This window comes from Phoxinus phoxinus, assembly GCF_949152265.1.
Source record: "Phoxinus phoxinus genome assembly, chromosome: 13".
In the NCBI taxonomy this organism is placed as follows: Eukaryota; Metazoa; Chordata; class Actinopteri; order Cypriniformes; family Leuciscidae; genus Phoxinus; species Phoxinus phoxinus.
In genome coordinates, this window is record NC_136888.1 from 35,925,065 (window position 1) to 35,942,144 (window position 17,080).

General features: G+C 48.6%; 1 protein-coding gene across 2 annotated transcripts in view; it reads left to right on the forward strand.

Moving 5' to 3' along the window:
* The window catches only part of dync1h1 (dynein, cytoplasmic 1, heavy chain 1), an 83,181-nt gene that overhangs the window by 60,278 nt on the left and 5,823 nt on the right, over positions 1-17,080 (forward strand). For both annotated transcript variants that reach the window (XM_079633885.1, XM_079633886.1), the window contains exons 64-76: positions 793-868; positions 1,126-1,286; positions 1,398-1,509; positions 2,081-2,141; positions 2,250-2,373; positions 2,450-2,563; positions 4,695-4,865; positions 10,227-10,444; positions 10,868-10,971; positions 11,230-11,435; positions 15,536-15,689; positions 15,764-15,906; positions 16,130-16,298. In XM_079633885.1, coding sequence (XP_079490011.1) covers positions 793-868; positions 1,126-1,286; positions 1,398-1,509; positions 2,081-2,141; positions 2,250-2,373; positions 2,450-2,563; positions 4,695-4,865; positions 10,227-10,444; positions 10,868-10,971; positions 11,230-11,435; positions 15,536-15,689; positions 15,764-15,906; positions 16,130-16,298 — 1,813 coding nt within the window. The remainder of the gene's footprint in view (positions 1-792; positions 869-1,125; positions 1,287-1,397; positions 1,510-2,080; positions 2,142-2,249; positions 2,374-2,449; positions 2,564-4,694; positions 4,866-10,226; positions 10,445-10,867; positions 10,972-11,229; positions 11,436-15,535; positions 15,690-15,763; positions 15,907-16,129; positions 16,299-17,080) is intronic.

Consider the following 17,080-nt stretch of genomic DNA (forward strand, 5'->3'; position numbering starts at 1 on the left):
CCCTTCTCTGATCACCTGACCCCTCTCTGGTCACCTGATCACCTGACCCCTCTCTGATCACCTGATCACCTGACCCCTCTCTGATCACCTGACCCGTCTCTGACCTCCCTCTGACCCCCTGACCCCTCTCTGATCACTCTCTGATCATCTGACCCCTCTCTGACCCCCTGACCCTTCTCTGATCACTCTCTGATCACCTGACCCCTCTCTGACCCCCTGACCTCCCTCTGACCCCCTGACCCCTCTCTGATCACTCTGATCACCTGACCCCTCTCTGGTCCCCTGACCCCTCTCTGGTCCCCTGACCCCTCTCTGGTCCCCCCGACCCCTCTCTGGTCCCCCGACCCCTCTCTGGTCCCCCGACCCCTCTCTGGTCCCCTGACCCCTCTCTGACCCCCTGACCCCTCTCTGATCACTCTGATCACCTGACCCCTCTCTGATCACCTGACCCCTCTCTGATCACTCTGATCACCTGACCCCTCTCTGATCACCTGATCACCTGACCCCTCTCTGATCACCTGACCCGCCTCTGACCTCCCCCTGACCCCTCTCTGATCACTCTCTGACCCCCTGACCCCTCTCTGATCACCTGACCCCTCTCTGATCACCTGATCACCTGACCCCTCTCTGATCACCTGACCCGCCTCTGACCTCCCTCTGACCCCCTGACCCCTCTCTGATCACTCTCTGACCCCCTGACCCCTCTCTGATCACCTGACCCCTCTCTGATCACCTGATCACCTGACCCCTCTCTGATCACCTGACCCGTCTCTGACCCCTTCTGTGTTCCAGCAATTCTTCATGTGGCTGGAGAGCAACTCCCCTGAGCTGTCGGTGCCGTACCTGTGGAGCGAAGAGAAGGCGTCCAGTGAGTGCAGAGATAATGACACATTTGATATCCAGCAGTATTGTAGATCTCCTGCACTGACTGCATGATATGAGAACTGAGCTGAGCTGGACGATGACATCACGGTTTTCTCCAAACTTTGTTGCATTATTTTCCTGTTATCTCTGTAAAGCTGCTTTTAAACACTCTGTGCTGTAAAAAGCGCTGTATGAATAAAGCTGACCTGACGTCCTGTGAGCGCCTGCAGAAGTGACGTGTGTGTGTGTGTGTGTCCTCAGCTCTGATTGGTCAGGCTGTCCACCAGCTGCTGCTGATCCAGGCGTTCAGACCCGATCGTCTGCTGGCCATGTCACACATCTTTGTGTCCAAAATCCTGGGAGAAAACTTCATGGCCATCATCGATCAGCCGCTGGACCTGGCCAACATCGTGGACAGCGAGGTAAGAGGCGTGTGTGTGTGAGTGAGTGATGCGAGCGGCTCCTGCTTCAGTGTGTGTGAGTGACGCGAGCGGCTCCTGCTACAGTGCTTGTGTGTGTGTGTGTGTGCGCAGGTGAAGCCGGGGACGCCGGTGCTGATGTGTTCTGTGCCCGGGTACGATGCTAGCGGTCTAGTGCGGGATCTCGCCGCCGAGCAGAACAAACACATCACCTCCATCTCCATCGGTGAGACCTCGCGAACACACAGTGATAACACACAACACACTGGGTTCAACAGTGGAAGCTTGTTCCTGCCAGGGAATTACAAATCACACAGTTCTGAATTTTATTAGTTAATATGGAAGCTTGTTTCCGCCACAGAATAAAAAAGTAATTGCAACTTTTTATCTCAGAATGGCATGATATAAAGTCACAATTGTGATGTAATGTAAACATACAATCGCATGATATGGACTTTATATCTCACAATTCTGAGAAAAGATAAAAAAAACGCAATTGCGATAGTCTTTATAACTCAATTCTGACTTTATATCTTGCAATTCTGAGAAATAAAGTCAAAATTGTAAGATATAAACTTGGAATTTGCTATTATCTTTTAAAATGTTTTATAATGTGACGGACACAAGCTTCCATGAACTAGTTAACTTGAACTAAAAATGAAAAATACTTTCATTAATTCCAACATTTGCTAACATATTATTTATCAGTTGTATCTGTTAATATTATTTAATGCACTAACATGATTTTACATATAGTAAAGTGTTAGGAAACCGAACTCTTGTTTGTCCGTCTCCAGGTTCTGCTGAAGGGTTTAATAAGGCGGACCGAGACATCAACACAGCGGTGAAGTCTGGCAGGTGAGCGAGCGTCCGACCGGCACACACTCCTCCGGCGCTCACGAGCTGCTCTCACGTGTGTGTGTGTGTGTGTGTGTGTGTGTGTGTGTGTGTGTGTGTGTGCTTCAGGTGGGTGATGCTGGAGAACGTGCATCTGGCTCCTGGTTGGCTGATGCAGCTGGAGAAGAAGCTCCACTCCATGCAACCGCACGCCAGTTTCCGGCTCTTCCTCACCATGGAGATCAACCCGAAGGTCCCGCATCACTTCCTGTGCACGTCTGTGTCACGTGTCATGAATGCCTCATCTGATGATTGATGTTCTCCCTCAGGTGCCGGTGAACCTGCTGCGTGCCGGACGCATCTTCGTGTTCGAGCCTCCTCCGGGTATGAAGGCCAACATGCTGCGCACCTTCAGCAATATCCCTGTGGCGCGCATGTGTAAGGTGAGTCTGCAGAAACACAACTGATCTGTCTGCGGGTTAGGGTTAGATCGGGATCTGTCTGCGGGTTAGGGTTAGATCGGGATCTGTCTGCGGGTTAGGGTTAGATCGGGATCTGCACAGTCGAGCATGTCTGATCCGAAATTCACACAAACTGCATTACTTTTAAACACACATATAAGGAGAACGAGTGATTGTTTGGCTCGCGCTTTATATTAGGCCATGTGCTTAACCATTCGATACAAGATACTTGCATACAAAGGGTTAGGATTTAAGTAGTTACAGTGTTTCCTCTAGGATTTTTTCCAGCTGTGGTGGCAGGCCCATTTCCCCAGGGGGAGGGGGCGTCGCCCATGCGTGATATTCCCATGGGCCACGCCCCCTTGCCGCAGCTGTTTAAACCTCCCCTAAGTATTATAATTAGGGATGGGTATCGATTCAGATGTTCCGATTCGATTTCAATTCGCAAGCTCTCAATTTGATTCAATTTCGATTCTCGATTCCACTCAATGAATATACTGTAGATTTAACACAAAACCTATATTTATAAAAAAGAACAGTGAACATAAGTTTACGAGTGGTTGATTAATAAAAAGAAATTAAGAGCCAGTATATTAAACTCTTATTATTTTAGGTACACTTGGGTACATTAAAACAGCATATATCAAATGCATACAATGAATAGACAGGATTTTGATGCAAGATGAAAAATTGATTATTGAAAAAGTCAGAACAGTCTCATGCCTTGATCAAACAGGATCAGGTTATTTTATGATTAAGATAAAACAAACATAAAATCTCACTGCATTAGAGTAACATGGAGGCTGCAAGCCTATGAAGTGTAGGAAAACTAATACTGGCTTTTGGGTGATATATAAATAAATATGGGGGGAAAAAATCGATTCATAGCCTTTGAGAATTGATATTGAATTAACCACAATTTAAAAAACGATTAATCGAAAAATAGTTTTTCTAGTTATAATATGAAAGGTTCCAATTTACAGCGGCAATGCGATTATGCGCATCCCGTGCGCCGAATGATGCACTTGAAGCAACTCGAAGTCACAGCGTGCAGCGCGTCGCATTGAAAAGTGTTAGCAGAGTACACAGACAACACACGAAATACTGTTTCACAACTACCAGTCTCTCTGACTGGCACACTTTATTTAAAAGCACAAAGCGAAGAGATATTTGATGCTTACTGTATTATATCTATGCAACAGTTTATTTAGCCTTTTCTTTTAACAGTTTTACATTTCAGTTACAGTGCGCATGAAGAACAATTCGAATTCAGAGTGCTCAGTGCTGTAATCTAACAGAACTAACGCAATAAACTCCAGTAACAGTAAGATAAAGTAATTTTATGCAAACCATAGACCTTTATCTACAAATAAAGTATAATAATGTGAACATTGATCTTGGAGAGTGTCATCGTGTTACTCGTAACCGAACGCGACGCGCTGTTTGAGTTCTGAATGGAGAATGACTGAGGAGAGATGAGTTTTCATTAACTTTAACTTAACGACTTCAATATTATTTTTTACCTCACATTATGCTATCGAATGACTTTAGAAGTCTTGGAATATAGTGCACGAAAACTTTATGGTGCTTTACAATGTTTTTTATGCCTTTAGTGGGGCTTAACAATAACACAATAGTATGCACAATATCGGACGGACCTCACTGAGAAGCTGCAGCCGTGGCGGGAGGATTTTTGGTGTGGCGGCCCACCACGGCTGAATGAATGTAGCGGAAACACTGAGTTACATTAACTTCATCCCTATCTCTAACAAACCTAACTCTGACCCCTATAACCTTTACTCCTAAACCTGACCAAACCTCAAACTCGCTGCCAGTAAATGTGGTAATGTTCCAGAACATGCTCAGTAAATCCACATATAGGTATGTCTGAAACTGTTGCTGACACTTCTTGCTTATTGCCTTTTTAAGATGTTTTTCTCATCCGTAAGTAGCTGTGGATAAAAGTATCTGCAAACTTAAATATAAATGTTAATAATAGGGGTTAATAATAGTCGAATCAGAATCATGTGTGTGGGGGGATCTATCGTCCTCAGATTACTCTGATCCAGTGTTAGTCACGTTCATCATCCTGCTGCTGTTGTTCTTCTCTCAGTCCCCGAACGAGCGAGCGCGCCTGTACTTCCTCCTGGCCTGGTTCCACGCTGTCATCCAGGAGCGGCTCCGTTACGCTCCGCTCGGCTGGTCCAAGAAATACGAGTTCGGCGAGTCGGACCTGCGCTCCGCCTGCGACACCATCGACACCTGGCTGGATGACACGGCGAAGGTGTGTGAGCGTGAGAGCGTGAGTGTGTGTAACACCTGTCGCTCTCCTCAGGGTGTGTGTGTATGTAACACCTGTCACTCTCCTCAGGGTGTGTGTGTGTGTGTGTGTGTGTGTGTAACACCTGTCGCTCTCCTCAGGGTGTGTGTGTGTGTGTGTGTGTGTGTGTGTGTGTGTGTAACACCTGTCGCTCTCCTCAGGGTGTGTGTGTGTGTGTGTGTGTGTGTGTGTGTGTGTGTGTGTGTGTGTAACACCTGTTGCTCTCCTCAGGGTGTGTGTGTATGTGTGTAACACCTGTTGCTCTCCTCAGGGTGTGTGTGTGTGTGTGTGTAACACCTGTCACTCTCCTCAGGGTGTGTGTGTGTGTGTGTGTAACACCTGTCGCTCTCCTCAGGGTGTGTGTGTGTGTGTGTGTGTGTAACACCTGTCACTCTCCTCAGGGTGTGTGTGTGTGTAACACCTGTCACTCTCCTCAGGGTGTGTGTGTGTGTGTGTGTAACACCTGTCGCTCTCCTCAGGGTGTGTGTGTATGTGTGTAACACCTGTCACTCTCCTCAGGGTGTGTGTGTGTGTGTGTAACACCTGTCACTCTCCTCAGGGTGTGTGTGTGTGTGTGTGTAACACCTGTCACTCTCCTCAGGGTGTGTGTGTGTGTGTGTGTAACACCTGTCGCTCTCCTCAGGGTGTGTGTGTATGTGTGTGTAACACCTGTCGCTCTCCTCAGGGTGTGTGTGTATGTAACACCTGTCGCTCTCCTCAGGGTGTGTGTGTGTGTGTGTGTGTGTGTGTAACACCTGTCACTCTCCTCAGGGTGTGTGTGTGTGTGTGTGTGTGTGTGTAACACCTGTCGCTCTCCTCAGGGTGTGTGTGTGTGTGTGTAACACCTGTCGCTCTCCTCAGGGTGTGTGTGTGTGTGTGTAACACCTGTCGCTCTCCTCAGGGTGTGTGTGTGTGTGTGTAACACCTGTCGCTCTCCTCAGGGTGTGTGTGTGTGTGTGTGTGTGTGTGTAACACCTGTCGCTCTCCTCAGGGTGTGTGTATGTGTGTAACACCTGTCGCTCTCCTCAGGGTGTGTGTGTGTGTGTGTGTGTGTGTGTGTAACACCTGTCGCTCTCCTCAGGGTGTGTGTGTATGTGTGTGTGTGTGTGTAACACCTGTCACTCTCCTCAGGGTGTGTGTGTGTGTGTGTGTGTGTAACACCTGTCGCTCTCCTCAGGGTGTGTGTGTATGTGTGTAACACCTGTCGCTCTCCTCAGGGTGTGTGTGTGTGTGTGTGTAACACCTGTCACTCTCCTCAGGGTGTGTGTGTGTGTGTGTGTGTAACACCTGTCGCTCTCCTCAGGGTGTGTGTGTATGTGTGTAACACCTGTCACTCTCCTCAGGGTGTGTGTGTGTGTGTGTAACACCTGTCACTCTCCTCAGGGTGTGTGTGTATGTGTGTAACACCTGTCGCTCTCCTCAGGGTGTGTGTGTATGTAACACCTGTCACTCTCCTCAGGGTGTGTGTGTGTGTGTAACACCTGTCGCTCTCCTCAGGGTGTGTGTGTATGTGTGTAACACCTGTCGCTCTCCTCAGGGTGTGTGTGTGTGTGTGTGTAACACCTGTCGCTCTCCTCAGGGTGTGTGTGTGTGTGTGTGTAACACCTGTCACTCTCCTCAGGGTGTGTGTGTGTGTATGTGTGTAACACCTGTCGCTCTCCTCAGGGTGTGTGTGTATGTAACACCTGTCACTCTCCTCAGGGTGTGTGTGTGTGTGTGTGTAACACCTGTCGCTCTCCTCAGGGTGTGTGTGTGTGTGTAACACCTGTCGCTCTCCTCAGGGTGTGTGTGTATGTAACACCTGTCACTCTCCTCAGGGTGTGTGTGTGTGTGTGTGTGTAACACCTGTCGCTCTCCTCAGGGTGTGTGTGTATGTGTGTAACACCTGTCGCTCTCCTCAGGGTGTGTGTGTGTGTAACACCTGTCACTCTCCTCAGGGTGTGTGTGTGTGTGTGTGTGTGTGTGTGTGTGTGTGTAACACCTGTCGCTCTCCTCAGGGTGTGTGTGTATGTGTGTAACACCTGTCGCTCTCCTCAGGGTGTGTGTGTGTAACACCTGTCACTCTCCTCGGGGTGTGTGTGTGTGTGTAACACCTGTCGCTCTCCTCAGGGTGTGTGTGTATGTGTGTAACACCTGTCGCTCTCCTCAGGGTGTGTGTGTGTAACACCTGTCGCTCTCCTCAGGGTGTGTGTGTGTAACACCTGTCGCTCTCCTCAGGGTGTGTGTGTGTGTGTGTAACACCTGTCGCTCTCCTCAGGGTGTGTGTGTGTGTAACACCTGTCACTCTCCTCAGGGTGTGTGTGTGTGTGTGTAACACCTGTCACTCTCCTCAGGGTGTGTGTGTGTGTGTGTAACACCTGTCACTCTCCTCAGGGTGTGTGTGTGTGTGTAACACCTGTCGCTCTCCTCAGGGTGTGTGTGTGTGTGTGTAACACCTGTCGCTCTCCTCAGGGTGTGTGTGTGTGTGTGTAACACCTGTCACTCTCCTCAGGGTGTGTGTGTGTGTGTGTAACACCTGTCACTCTCCTCAGGGTGTGTGTGTGTGTGTGTAACACCTGTCGCTCTCCTCAGGGTGTGTGTGTGTGTGTGTAACACCTGTCACTCTCCTCAGGGTGTGTGTGTGTGTGTAACACCTGTCACTCTCCTCAGGGTGTGTGTGTGTGTGTGTGTGTGTGTGTAACACCTGTCGCTCTCCTCAGGGTGTGTGTGTGTGTGTGTGTGTGTAACACCTGTCACTCTCCTCAGGGTGTGTGTGTATGTGTGTAACACCTGTCGCTCTCCTCAGGGTGTGTGTGTGTGTAACACCTGTCACTCTCCTCAGGGTGTGTGTGTGTGTGTGTAACACCTGTCGCTCTCCTCAGGGTGTGTGTGTGTAACACCTGTCGCTCTCCTCAGGGTGTGTGTGTGTAACACCTGTCGCTCTCCTCAGGGTGTGTGTGTGTAACACCTGTCACTCTCCTCGGGGTGTGTGTGTGTGTGTAACACCTGTCGCTCTCCTCAGGGTGTGTGTGTATGTGTGTAACACCTGTCGCTCTCCTCAGGGTGTGTGTGTGTAACACCTGTCGCTCTCCTCAGGGTGTGTGTGTGTGTGTGTGTGTAACACCTGTCACTCTCCTCAGGGTGTGTGTGTATGTGTGTAACACCTGTCGCTCTCCTCAGGGTGTGTGTGTGTAACACCTGTCGCTCTCCTCAGGGTGTGTGTGTGTGTGTGTGTGTGTGTGTGTGTGTGTGTGTGTGTAACACCTGTCGCTCTCCTCAGGGTGTGTGTGTATGTGTGTAACACCTGTCGCTCTCCTCAGGGTGTGTGTGTGTAACACCTGTCACTCTCCTCGGGGTGTGTGTGTGTGTGTAACACCTGTCGCTCTCCTCAGGGTGTGTGTGTGTAACACCTGTCGCTCTCCTCAGGGTGTGTGTGTGTGTAACACCTGTCGCTCTCCTCAGGGTGTGTGTGTGTAACACCTGTCGCTCTCCTCAGGGTGTGTGTGTGTGTGTGTAACACCTGTCGCTCTCCTCAGGGTGTGTGTGTGTGTAACACCTGTCGCTCTCCTCAGGGTGTGTGTGTGTGTAACACCTGTCACTCTCCTCAGGGTGTGTGTGTATGTGTGTAACACCTGTCGCTCTCCTCAGGGTGTGTGTGTGTAACACCTGTCGCTCTCCTCAGGGTGTGTGTGTGTGTGTGTAACACCTGTCGCTCTCCTCAGGGTGTGTGTGTGTGTAACACCTGTCGCTCTCCTCAGGGTGTGTGTGTGTGTAACACCTGTCACTCTCCTCAGGGTGTGTGTGTATGTGTGTAACACCTGTCGCTCTCCTCAGGGTGTGTGTGTGTAACACCTGTCGCTCTCCTCAGGGTGTGTGTGTGTGTGTGTGTGTGTGTGTGTGTGTGTGTGTGTGTAACACCTGTCGCTCTCCTCAGGGTGTGTGTGTATGTGTGTAACACCTGTCGCTCTCCTCAGGGTGTGTGTGTGTAACACCTGTCACTCTCCTCGGGGTGTGTGTGTGTGTGTAACACCTGTCGCTCTCCTCAGGGTGTGTGTGTGTAACACCTGTCGCTCTCCTCAGGGTGTGTGTGTGTGTAACACCTGTCGCTCTCCTCAGGGTGTGTGTGTGTAACACCTGTCGCTCTCCTCAGGGTGTGTGTGTGTGTGTGTAACACCTGTCGCTCTCCTCAGGGTGTGTGTGTGTGTAACACCTGTCGCTCTCCTCAGGGTGTGTGTGTGTGTAACACCTGTCACTCTCCTCAGGGTGTGTGTGTGTGTAACACCTGTCGCTCTCCTCAGGGTGTGTGTGTGTGTGTGTAACACCTGTCACTCTCCTCAGGGTGTGTGTGTGTGTAACACCTGTCACTCTCCTCAGGGTGTGTGTGTGTGTGTGTGTGTGTGTAACACCTGTCGCTCTCCTCAGGGTGTGTGTGTATGTGTGTAACACCTGTCGCTCTCCTCAGGGTGTGTGTGTGTAACACCTGTCACTCTCCTCGGGGTGTGTGTGTGTGTGTGTAACACCTGTCGCTCTCCTCAGGGTGTGTGTGTATGTGTGTAACACCTGTCGCTCTCCTCAGGGTGTGTGTGTGTAACACCTGTCGCTCTCCTCAGGGTGTGTGTGTGTAACACCTGTCGCTCTCCTCAGGGTGTGTGTGTGTGTGTGTGTGTAACACCTGTCGCTCTCCTCAGGGTGTGTGTGTGTGTAACACCTGTCGCTCTCCTCAGGGTGTGTGTGTGTGTAACACCTGTCACTCTCCTCAGGGTGTGTGTGTGTGTAACACCTGTCGCTCTCCTCGGGGTGTGTGTGTGTGTAACACCTGTCACTCTCCTCAGGGTGTGTGTGTGTGTAACACCTGTCGCTCTCCTCAGGGTGTGTGTGTGTGTAACACCTGTCGCTCTCCTCAGGGTGTGTGTGTAACACCTGTCGCTCTCCTCAGGGTGTGTGTGTGTGTAACACCTGTCGCTCTCCTCAGGGTGTGTGTGTGTGTAACACCTGTCACTCTCCTCAGGGTGTGTGTGTGTGTGTAACACCTGTCGCTCTCCTCAGGGTGTGTGTGTAACACCTGTCGCTCTCCTCAGGGTGTGTGTGTAACACCTGTCACTCTCCTCGGGGTTTGTGTGTGTGTGTAACACCTGTCGCTCTCCTCAGGGTGTGTGTGTGTGTGTAACACCTGTCGCTCTCCTCAGGGTGTGTGTGTGTGTGTGTGTAACACCTGTCGCTCTCCTCAGGGTGTGTGTGTGTAACACCTGTCACTCTCCTCAGGGTGTGTGTGTGTGTGTGTGTAACACCTGTCACTCTCCTCAGGGTGTGTGTGTGTGTGTGTGTAACACCTGTCGCTCTCCTCAGGGTCGGCAGAACATCTCTCCTGATAAGATCCCGTGGGCGGCTCTGAAGACGCTGATGGCTCAGTCGATCTACGGCGGGCGCATCGATAACGAGTTCGACCAGCGGCTCCTGAACACGTTCCTGGATCGGCTCTTCACCACCAGCAGCTTCGACAGCGAGTTCAAGCTGGCGCTCAAAGTGGACGGGCACAAGGACATCAAGATGCCCGACGGCATCCGGTCAGTCTCACCCTAACGTTTCTGCATCACATGTTTATCTGTACAGCGCTTTATACAGGACAGACTCACAGCGGCGTCACGGTGGGAAACTGAATCAGTGATGACTCTTCATCAGATAGGAGACTCAGACTCCGCTGTAGACCGTCATTAGTCAGATCAGTGTTGGTTCAGTTCAGCTCAATAACAGTTCTGGGTGTAAACTTGCATCGAATTGAACTAAATTGGGCTAAATTACACTATCTGCCTTTATATCAGATTTTGTCTCATATTAAATGGGTTACACAGTTTTGAACTGAATCAACACTGATCTGAGTTGATGAACACTGTATTCCTGTGAAGCGGTCAGTAGTGTTGAGGCGCTGGTGAATGACCTCTAGTGTGTGTGTGTGTGTGTGTGTGTGTGTGTGTGTGTGTGTGTGTCAGGCGTGAGGAGTTCATCCACTGGGTGGAGCTGCTGCCGGACACTCAGACTCCATCATGGCTCGGGCTGCCGAGTAACGCAGAGAAGGTCCTGCTCACGACTCAGGGTACGAGCTCGCTCTCTTTTTTTTTTAATTCGACGAATATTCGAAATTCTAATTTATTTGACCGCGCTAGCGCAGACGTGGCCAGCCTTCCGGTCACCTCTATTCTGGTTTTCAGAAACACTCTTTAACCTCTTTATTAACAACACAATGCTTGAACATGCAAGTTTGTCCAGCTGTTAATTTGATCTCCCTCCTTCACTTCCTGTGGGCGTGTCCCTCGTGCACCTCACTTCCTGTGGGCGTGTCCCTCGCGCTCAGGCATTGACATGATGGGGAAGCTGTTGAAGATGCAGATGTTGGAGGATGAGGACGACCTGGCGTACGAGACGGAGAAGAAGCGCGCGGCGTCCACGACGGACGCTCAGCCGGCCTGGATGAGAACGCTCCTGTCCACCGCTCGCAACTGGCTCCTGCTGATCCCCGAGGCCGTCAGCCCGCTCAAGCGCACCGTGGAGAACATCAAGGTATGCTGGGAAGGGCCTCGACAGTCAGGCTTCCCTACACGCGCAGAACTAACCCTCTCCATTCAAACCCTCAACATCTTAGAGAAACACTGTTGGTTTCAATGGATTAAATTAGACATTGACTGATGATGATTTTTTTGTTATAACCGATACCAATGATTTGCATGTTTATGTGCCGATATATAGAAGTCAAGTCACCTTCATTTATATAGAGCTTTTAACAGTGGATTGTTTCAAAGCTGCTTTACAGTGATGATAGAAACTACCCTAACTGAAGTTGCGGAGATCATTAGTCATTAACTCAGTTGTTGTTATTAACACGACACCGTTCTAACAGGAAACCCTGAACGCGCTCCGGCTCATCCGCACAACAGTGCCTGTGTCTCCAGAACGCACTTCCTGAAATAGGTTCGAAGGTGCACACGATTATCCGTTTTCTCTGCGCAAACCGATATTGGTTTTATTTCTGTTTTTGCAATTGACCTATCGGTAAGCCCCGCCCCCCTTAGTTACTGTTGCTATCTTGGAGTTTCTAACTGTCTTACGATGGCAGCTGTCCGTGTGAAAACCTCGTCCAGACACAGAAGGACCGCCTCTCGGTGAGGAGCATTCGAGTGGGACTTACATATGCCATGGAGGGGTGTATAAAAGATTGTTAAATAAATATGGTAGTTAACGAGATTAATTTGGAAGATAGGGTTTTCAGAACACAATGCAAGCGGGAGAAGCCTGGTGTAAACGGTCACGTCACGTTCACATCATGACCTACTATACATGATGTGAGGACAGTTAGCTATTTAGGTTTGTACGTTAGATGGACTCATTAAAGAAGATGATCGTTTTCGTCTTCATTGGGAACGGGATTGGGGTTGAATCCTCTGGGAACCAGGATACTGCGCTCACGCCAGTGATGGTGTAAATAAACCGGGCTTCAGTCAAGTCACCTTTATTTATATAGCGCTTTTTACAATAGAGATTGTATCAAAGCAGCTTCACAGTGATAACAAGAAAATAATACAAAAAACAATTTCATCATCGTCCACCTTTAAGGCAGATCTATAATATTGTTGAATATTAAATGTCCCCAACTAAGCAAGCCAGAAGGCAAGGCAACAGTGGCAAGGAACCAAAACTCCATCAGGGACAGAATGGAGAAAAAAACCTTGGGAGAACCCAGGCTCAGTCGGGGGCCAGTTCTCCTCTGGCCAATGAGTGAACAGTGTGATTATGATTCAGGAGCATTACAGGTCAGAAGTTCAGAATGAATCAGAGTATTTGTCCAGTTCCGGTTGGTTTAAGTCGGAGTGGAGAGGAGGAGAGACTGGTTGACACTTCAGGTCGGCGGCGTCGTCGTCGTGTCCTGGCGCTGGTCCTTCATCAGATCTGGATACGGCCTGGTTCCGGTGGACAGCGGTAAACCTCGGGATAGACAGAGAGACTAATATTAGCGTAGACGCCATCCTTCTTATGATGTAACGAGTACATCAGGATTTACAGGAAGTGTTCCCGGTCCCGGCTGTTCTAAACTATGCAGCCTAACATTGAGTTATACAAGTCTATAATGTGTTATGTGTATGCTAGGCCGAAGAGATGTGTCTTTAATCTAGCTTTGAACTGACAGAGTGTGTCTGCTTCCCGGACAATGTTAGGAAGACTGTTCCAGAGTTTTGGTGCTAAATAGGAAAAGGATCTACCGCCAGCAGTCGATTCTGATATTCTAGGTATTATTAACTGGCCGGAGTTGTGAGATGGTAGTAGACGTGAAGGACTATAATGCGTTAAAGGGGTGGTTCGGGATTTTGGACATCGGACCTCATTTTCAAGTTAGCCTAGTTGTTATTCATCAGTGGAGACAGTTTTCAATAATGTTCATCCAGTCCTTCCAGTTGCATAGTTCGCCGATGCTAGGCTAGCGCGAGTCAACGGTATAAGCTAGCCTGCCATTAAAAACTGTTTTACCCACTCCACAGTACACCAAAAGCAAATAAATTATAACGCCAGACTGTCGATGTAAATGTCTATTGAGAGAATCATGTTAGAAATCAAACTACCGGTTCTCTTACATCTCAATGATCGCATTACATTTACAGGAACTAGTTTCTCAGCAGCGGCGGAATTTTACTTTGCTCCGGTTAGTAGTATTGCGCCGAAAAGTAAACACAGAACAGAAGCGCGCACTACAGTCGGGACGTCTAGCTAGCTAGTAGCCATGAACAACGATATTGAAAAACATTTGATTGTAAACTAAGGAATTGGCAACATGGTGATTCGTTGTGCATTTCGAAATTGTAAAAATAAACCAAATAGATGGTCATGCAAAAAGTTTCCACAAATTTCCATTGAGAGATCCAGAAAGGAACCAACTGTGGCTTCTGTCTGCTGACAACAGGACACAGGCAGAGACTATTACAGTTGCGAATTTGTAGTGATTATTTTAGACCAGACGACTTTGAAAAACCCCATAATCGAAACGTTTATAAGTCACTGACAAGGAACGCAGTTCCAGCCGTCTTTCATATGCACAACAGCAGATGAACAGGTAATAACTTTTGTTAGGCTACTATAGCTATCTATGAAGCTAGTCCTTTTCATAACTGATAGAATGACGATGACAGCGTTAGTGGAGATAACGTTACAGTTCAATTTCTGCCCCTTTAGCATCCATCTCGATTAGTTCTTCGTCTGTGTATTCCGGCTCATACATGTACGGTTCGTTGAATAAAACACATTTCTCGTCTCCAAAGTCTGAAACATTGGCATGGCTTTCAAACGTGGCCATAGTCCTGTGTTGATTTCTTAGTGAAATCTTACTCTTCTTACTCTGCTTCTGTAGTGATGAGTGTCAGCGGCAGATAAATACACTTGCGTCATGTGGAGACTCTCTCGGTTGCCTAGGTAACTTAATATCACTCCGCCGCTGCTGTAGACTGTGCTAATAAATACAGGGAACAAAGTATAACTCTTGCAATGCAATGAAAGGGTAGTTTGATTTCTAACATTATTCTCTCAATAGACATTTACATCGACAGTCTGGCGTTATAATTTATTTGCTTTTGGTGTACTGTGGAGTGGGTAAAACAGTTTTTAATGGCAGGCTAGCTTATACCGTTGACTCGCGCTAGCCTAGCATCGGCGAACTATGCAACTGGAAGGACTGGATGAACATTTTTGAAAACTGTCTCCACTGATGAATAACAACTAGGCTAACTTGAAAATGAGGTCCGATGTCCAAAATCCTGAACCACCCCTTTAAGAGCTCGCTCAAGAACTGCGGAGATAAACCATTTAGTGCTTTGTAAGTGATCAGCAATATTTGAACATTTATACGATGTTTAATAGGCAGCCAATGCAGTGTTGACAGAACGGGGCTAATATGGTCATACTTCCTGGTTCTGGTAAGAACTCGAGCGGCTGCGTTTTGAACTAGCTGTAGTTTGTTTATTAAGCGTGCAGGGCAACCACCCAGTAGAGCATTACAATAATCTAGCCTTGAGCTCATGAACGCATCAACTAATTGTTCTGCATTTGTCATTGAGAGCATATGACGTAATTTAGATATACTTTTAAGATGGAAGAAAGCGGTTTTACAGATACTAGACACATGACTTTCAAATGAAAGATTGGTATCAAAGAGCACACAGACACACACACACACACACACACACACAGACACACACACACACACACACACACACACACACACACACACACAGGTTCCTAACCGACGACGAAGACTTAACAGAGCATCATCAAGTGTTAGACAGTACTCTAGGTTATTACGTGTGGAAGTTTTTTGTCCAATAATTAGAATATCTGTTTTTTCTGAATTTCGTAGTAGAAAAAATTACTAGTCAGATATTAATTTTTAATATCAGATATGCATTCCGTTCATTTTGTGAATTGGTAGGTTTCGTTAGGTTTTGAAGAAATATACAGCTGAGTAGTATTGCGCAGAAAATTGGTCCGTTCGAGCAAATCTAATCGCACTTTTGAAACGCGCTGGTGAACGTGCACACAGTGCGGTGATTGAATACCTGGGGTCACCTCCTTGCATGCAGAACACACTTCTACGTCAATAAACATGAACCGTTCGTCCACAGGACCCGCTGTTCCGCTTCTTCGAGCGCGAGGTGAAAATGGGGTCTCGGATGCTGCAGGACGTGCGTCAGGATCTGACGGATGTGGTTCATGTGTGTGAGGGCAAGAAGAAGCAGACCAACGACCTGCGCACACTCATCAACGACCTGGTCAAAGGTAGCTGTCCCCTGACCCCACACTCTGACCCCTGACCCCTCGCTCTCGTCACTAACCCTGTCCTGTTTCCTCAGGCATTCTCCCGCGCAGCTGGTGTCGCTACACCGTCCCGGCGGCCATGACCGTGATCCAGTGGGTGTCGGACTTCAGCGAGAGGATCCAGCAGCTGCAGCAGATCTCACAGGGGGCGGCCACTGGGGGCGCTAAAGAGCTCAAGGTGTGCGAGACACAATCAATGATGCTAACTGAGCTCCATTCAGTGCAAAACATTACTTTAATTTCCAGCACAAATATCTAAACATTCTTAAATCAAGATACATTTACTGGATGTAAAGTCATGGAGTTGTTAATAAAACTCATCGTGTAGATGTTTAGGGTTAGAGAGCACATTGACGTATGTTTCCTCCACTGGGTGTGATGCTGAATGTGTCGTTCTCCAGAACATCCATGTGACCCTGGGGAGCCTGTTCGTGCCCGAGGCCTACATCACTGCCACCCGCCAGTACGTGGCTCAGGCCAACAGCTGGTCTCTGGAGGAACTGTGTCTCGAGGTCAACGTCACATCAGCACAGGGAGCAGCCCTCGACGCCTGCAGCTTCGGCATCAAGGGTGAGTGTGTGAGTGAGTGTGTGTGTGAGTGTGAGTGAGTGTGTGAGTGTGTGAGTGAGTGAGTGAGTGAGTGTGTGTGTGAGTAAGTGTGAGTGTGTGAGTGAGTGAGTGACTGAGTGAGTGACTGAGTGAGTGTGAGTGACTGAGTGAGTGAGTGTGTGAGTGTGTGTGTGAGTAAGTGTGAGTGTGTGAGTGAGTGTGTGAGTGAGTGAGTGACTGAGTGAGTGACTGAGTGAGTAAGTGTGACTGAGTGAGTGAGTGACTGAGTGAGTGAGTAAGTGTGACTGAGTGAGTGAGTGAGTGACTGAGTGAGTGAGTGACTGAGTGAGTGAGTAAGTGTGACTGAGTGAGAGTGTGAGTGACTGAGTGAGTGACTGAGTGAGTGAGTAAGTGTGACTGAGTGAGTGTGACTGAGTGAGTGACTGAGTGACTGAGTGTGTGAGTGACTGAGTGAGTGAGTGAGTGACTGAGTGAGTGAGTGACTGAGTGAGTGAGTGACTGAGTGAGTGACTGAGTGAGTGACTGAGTGAGTGACTGAGTGAGTGAGTGACTGACTGAGTGACTGACTGAGTGAGTGACTGAGTGAGTGACTGAGTGAGTGTGAGTGAGTGAGTGTGAGTGAGTGAGTGTGAGTGAGTGAGTGTGAGTGAGTGTGAGTGAGTGTGAGTGAGTGTGAGTGAGTGTGAGTGAGTGTGAGTGAGTGAGTGACTGACTGAGTGAGTGAGTGAGTGAGTGAGTGTCTGAGTGAGTGAGTGAGTGAGTGTCTGAGTGAGTGTCTGAGT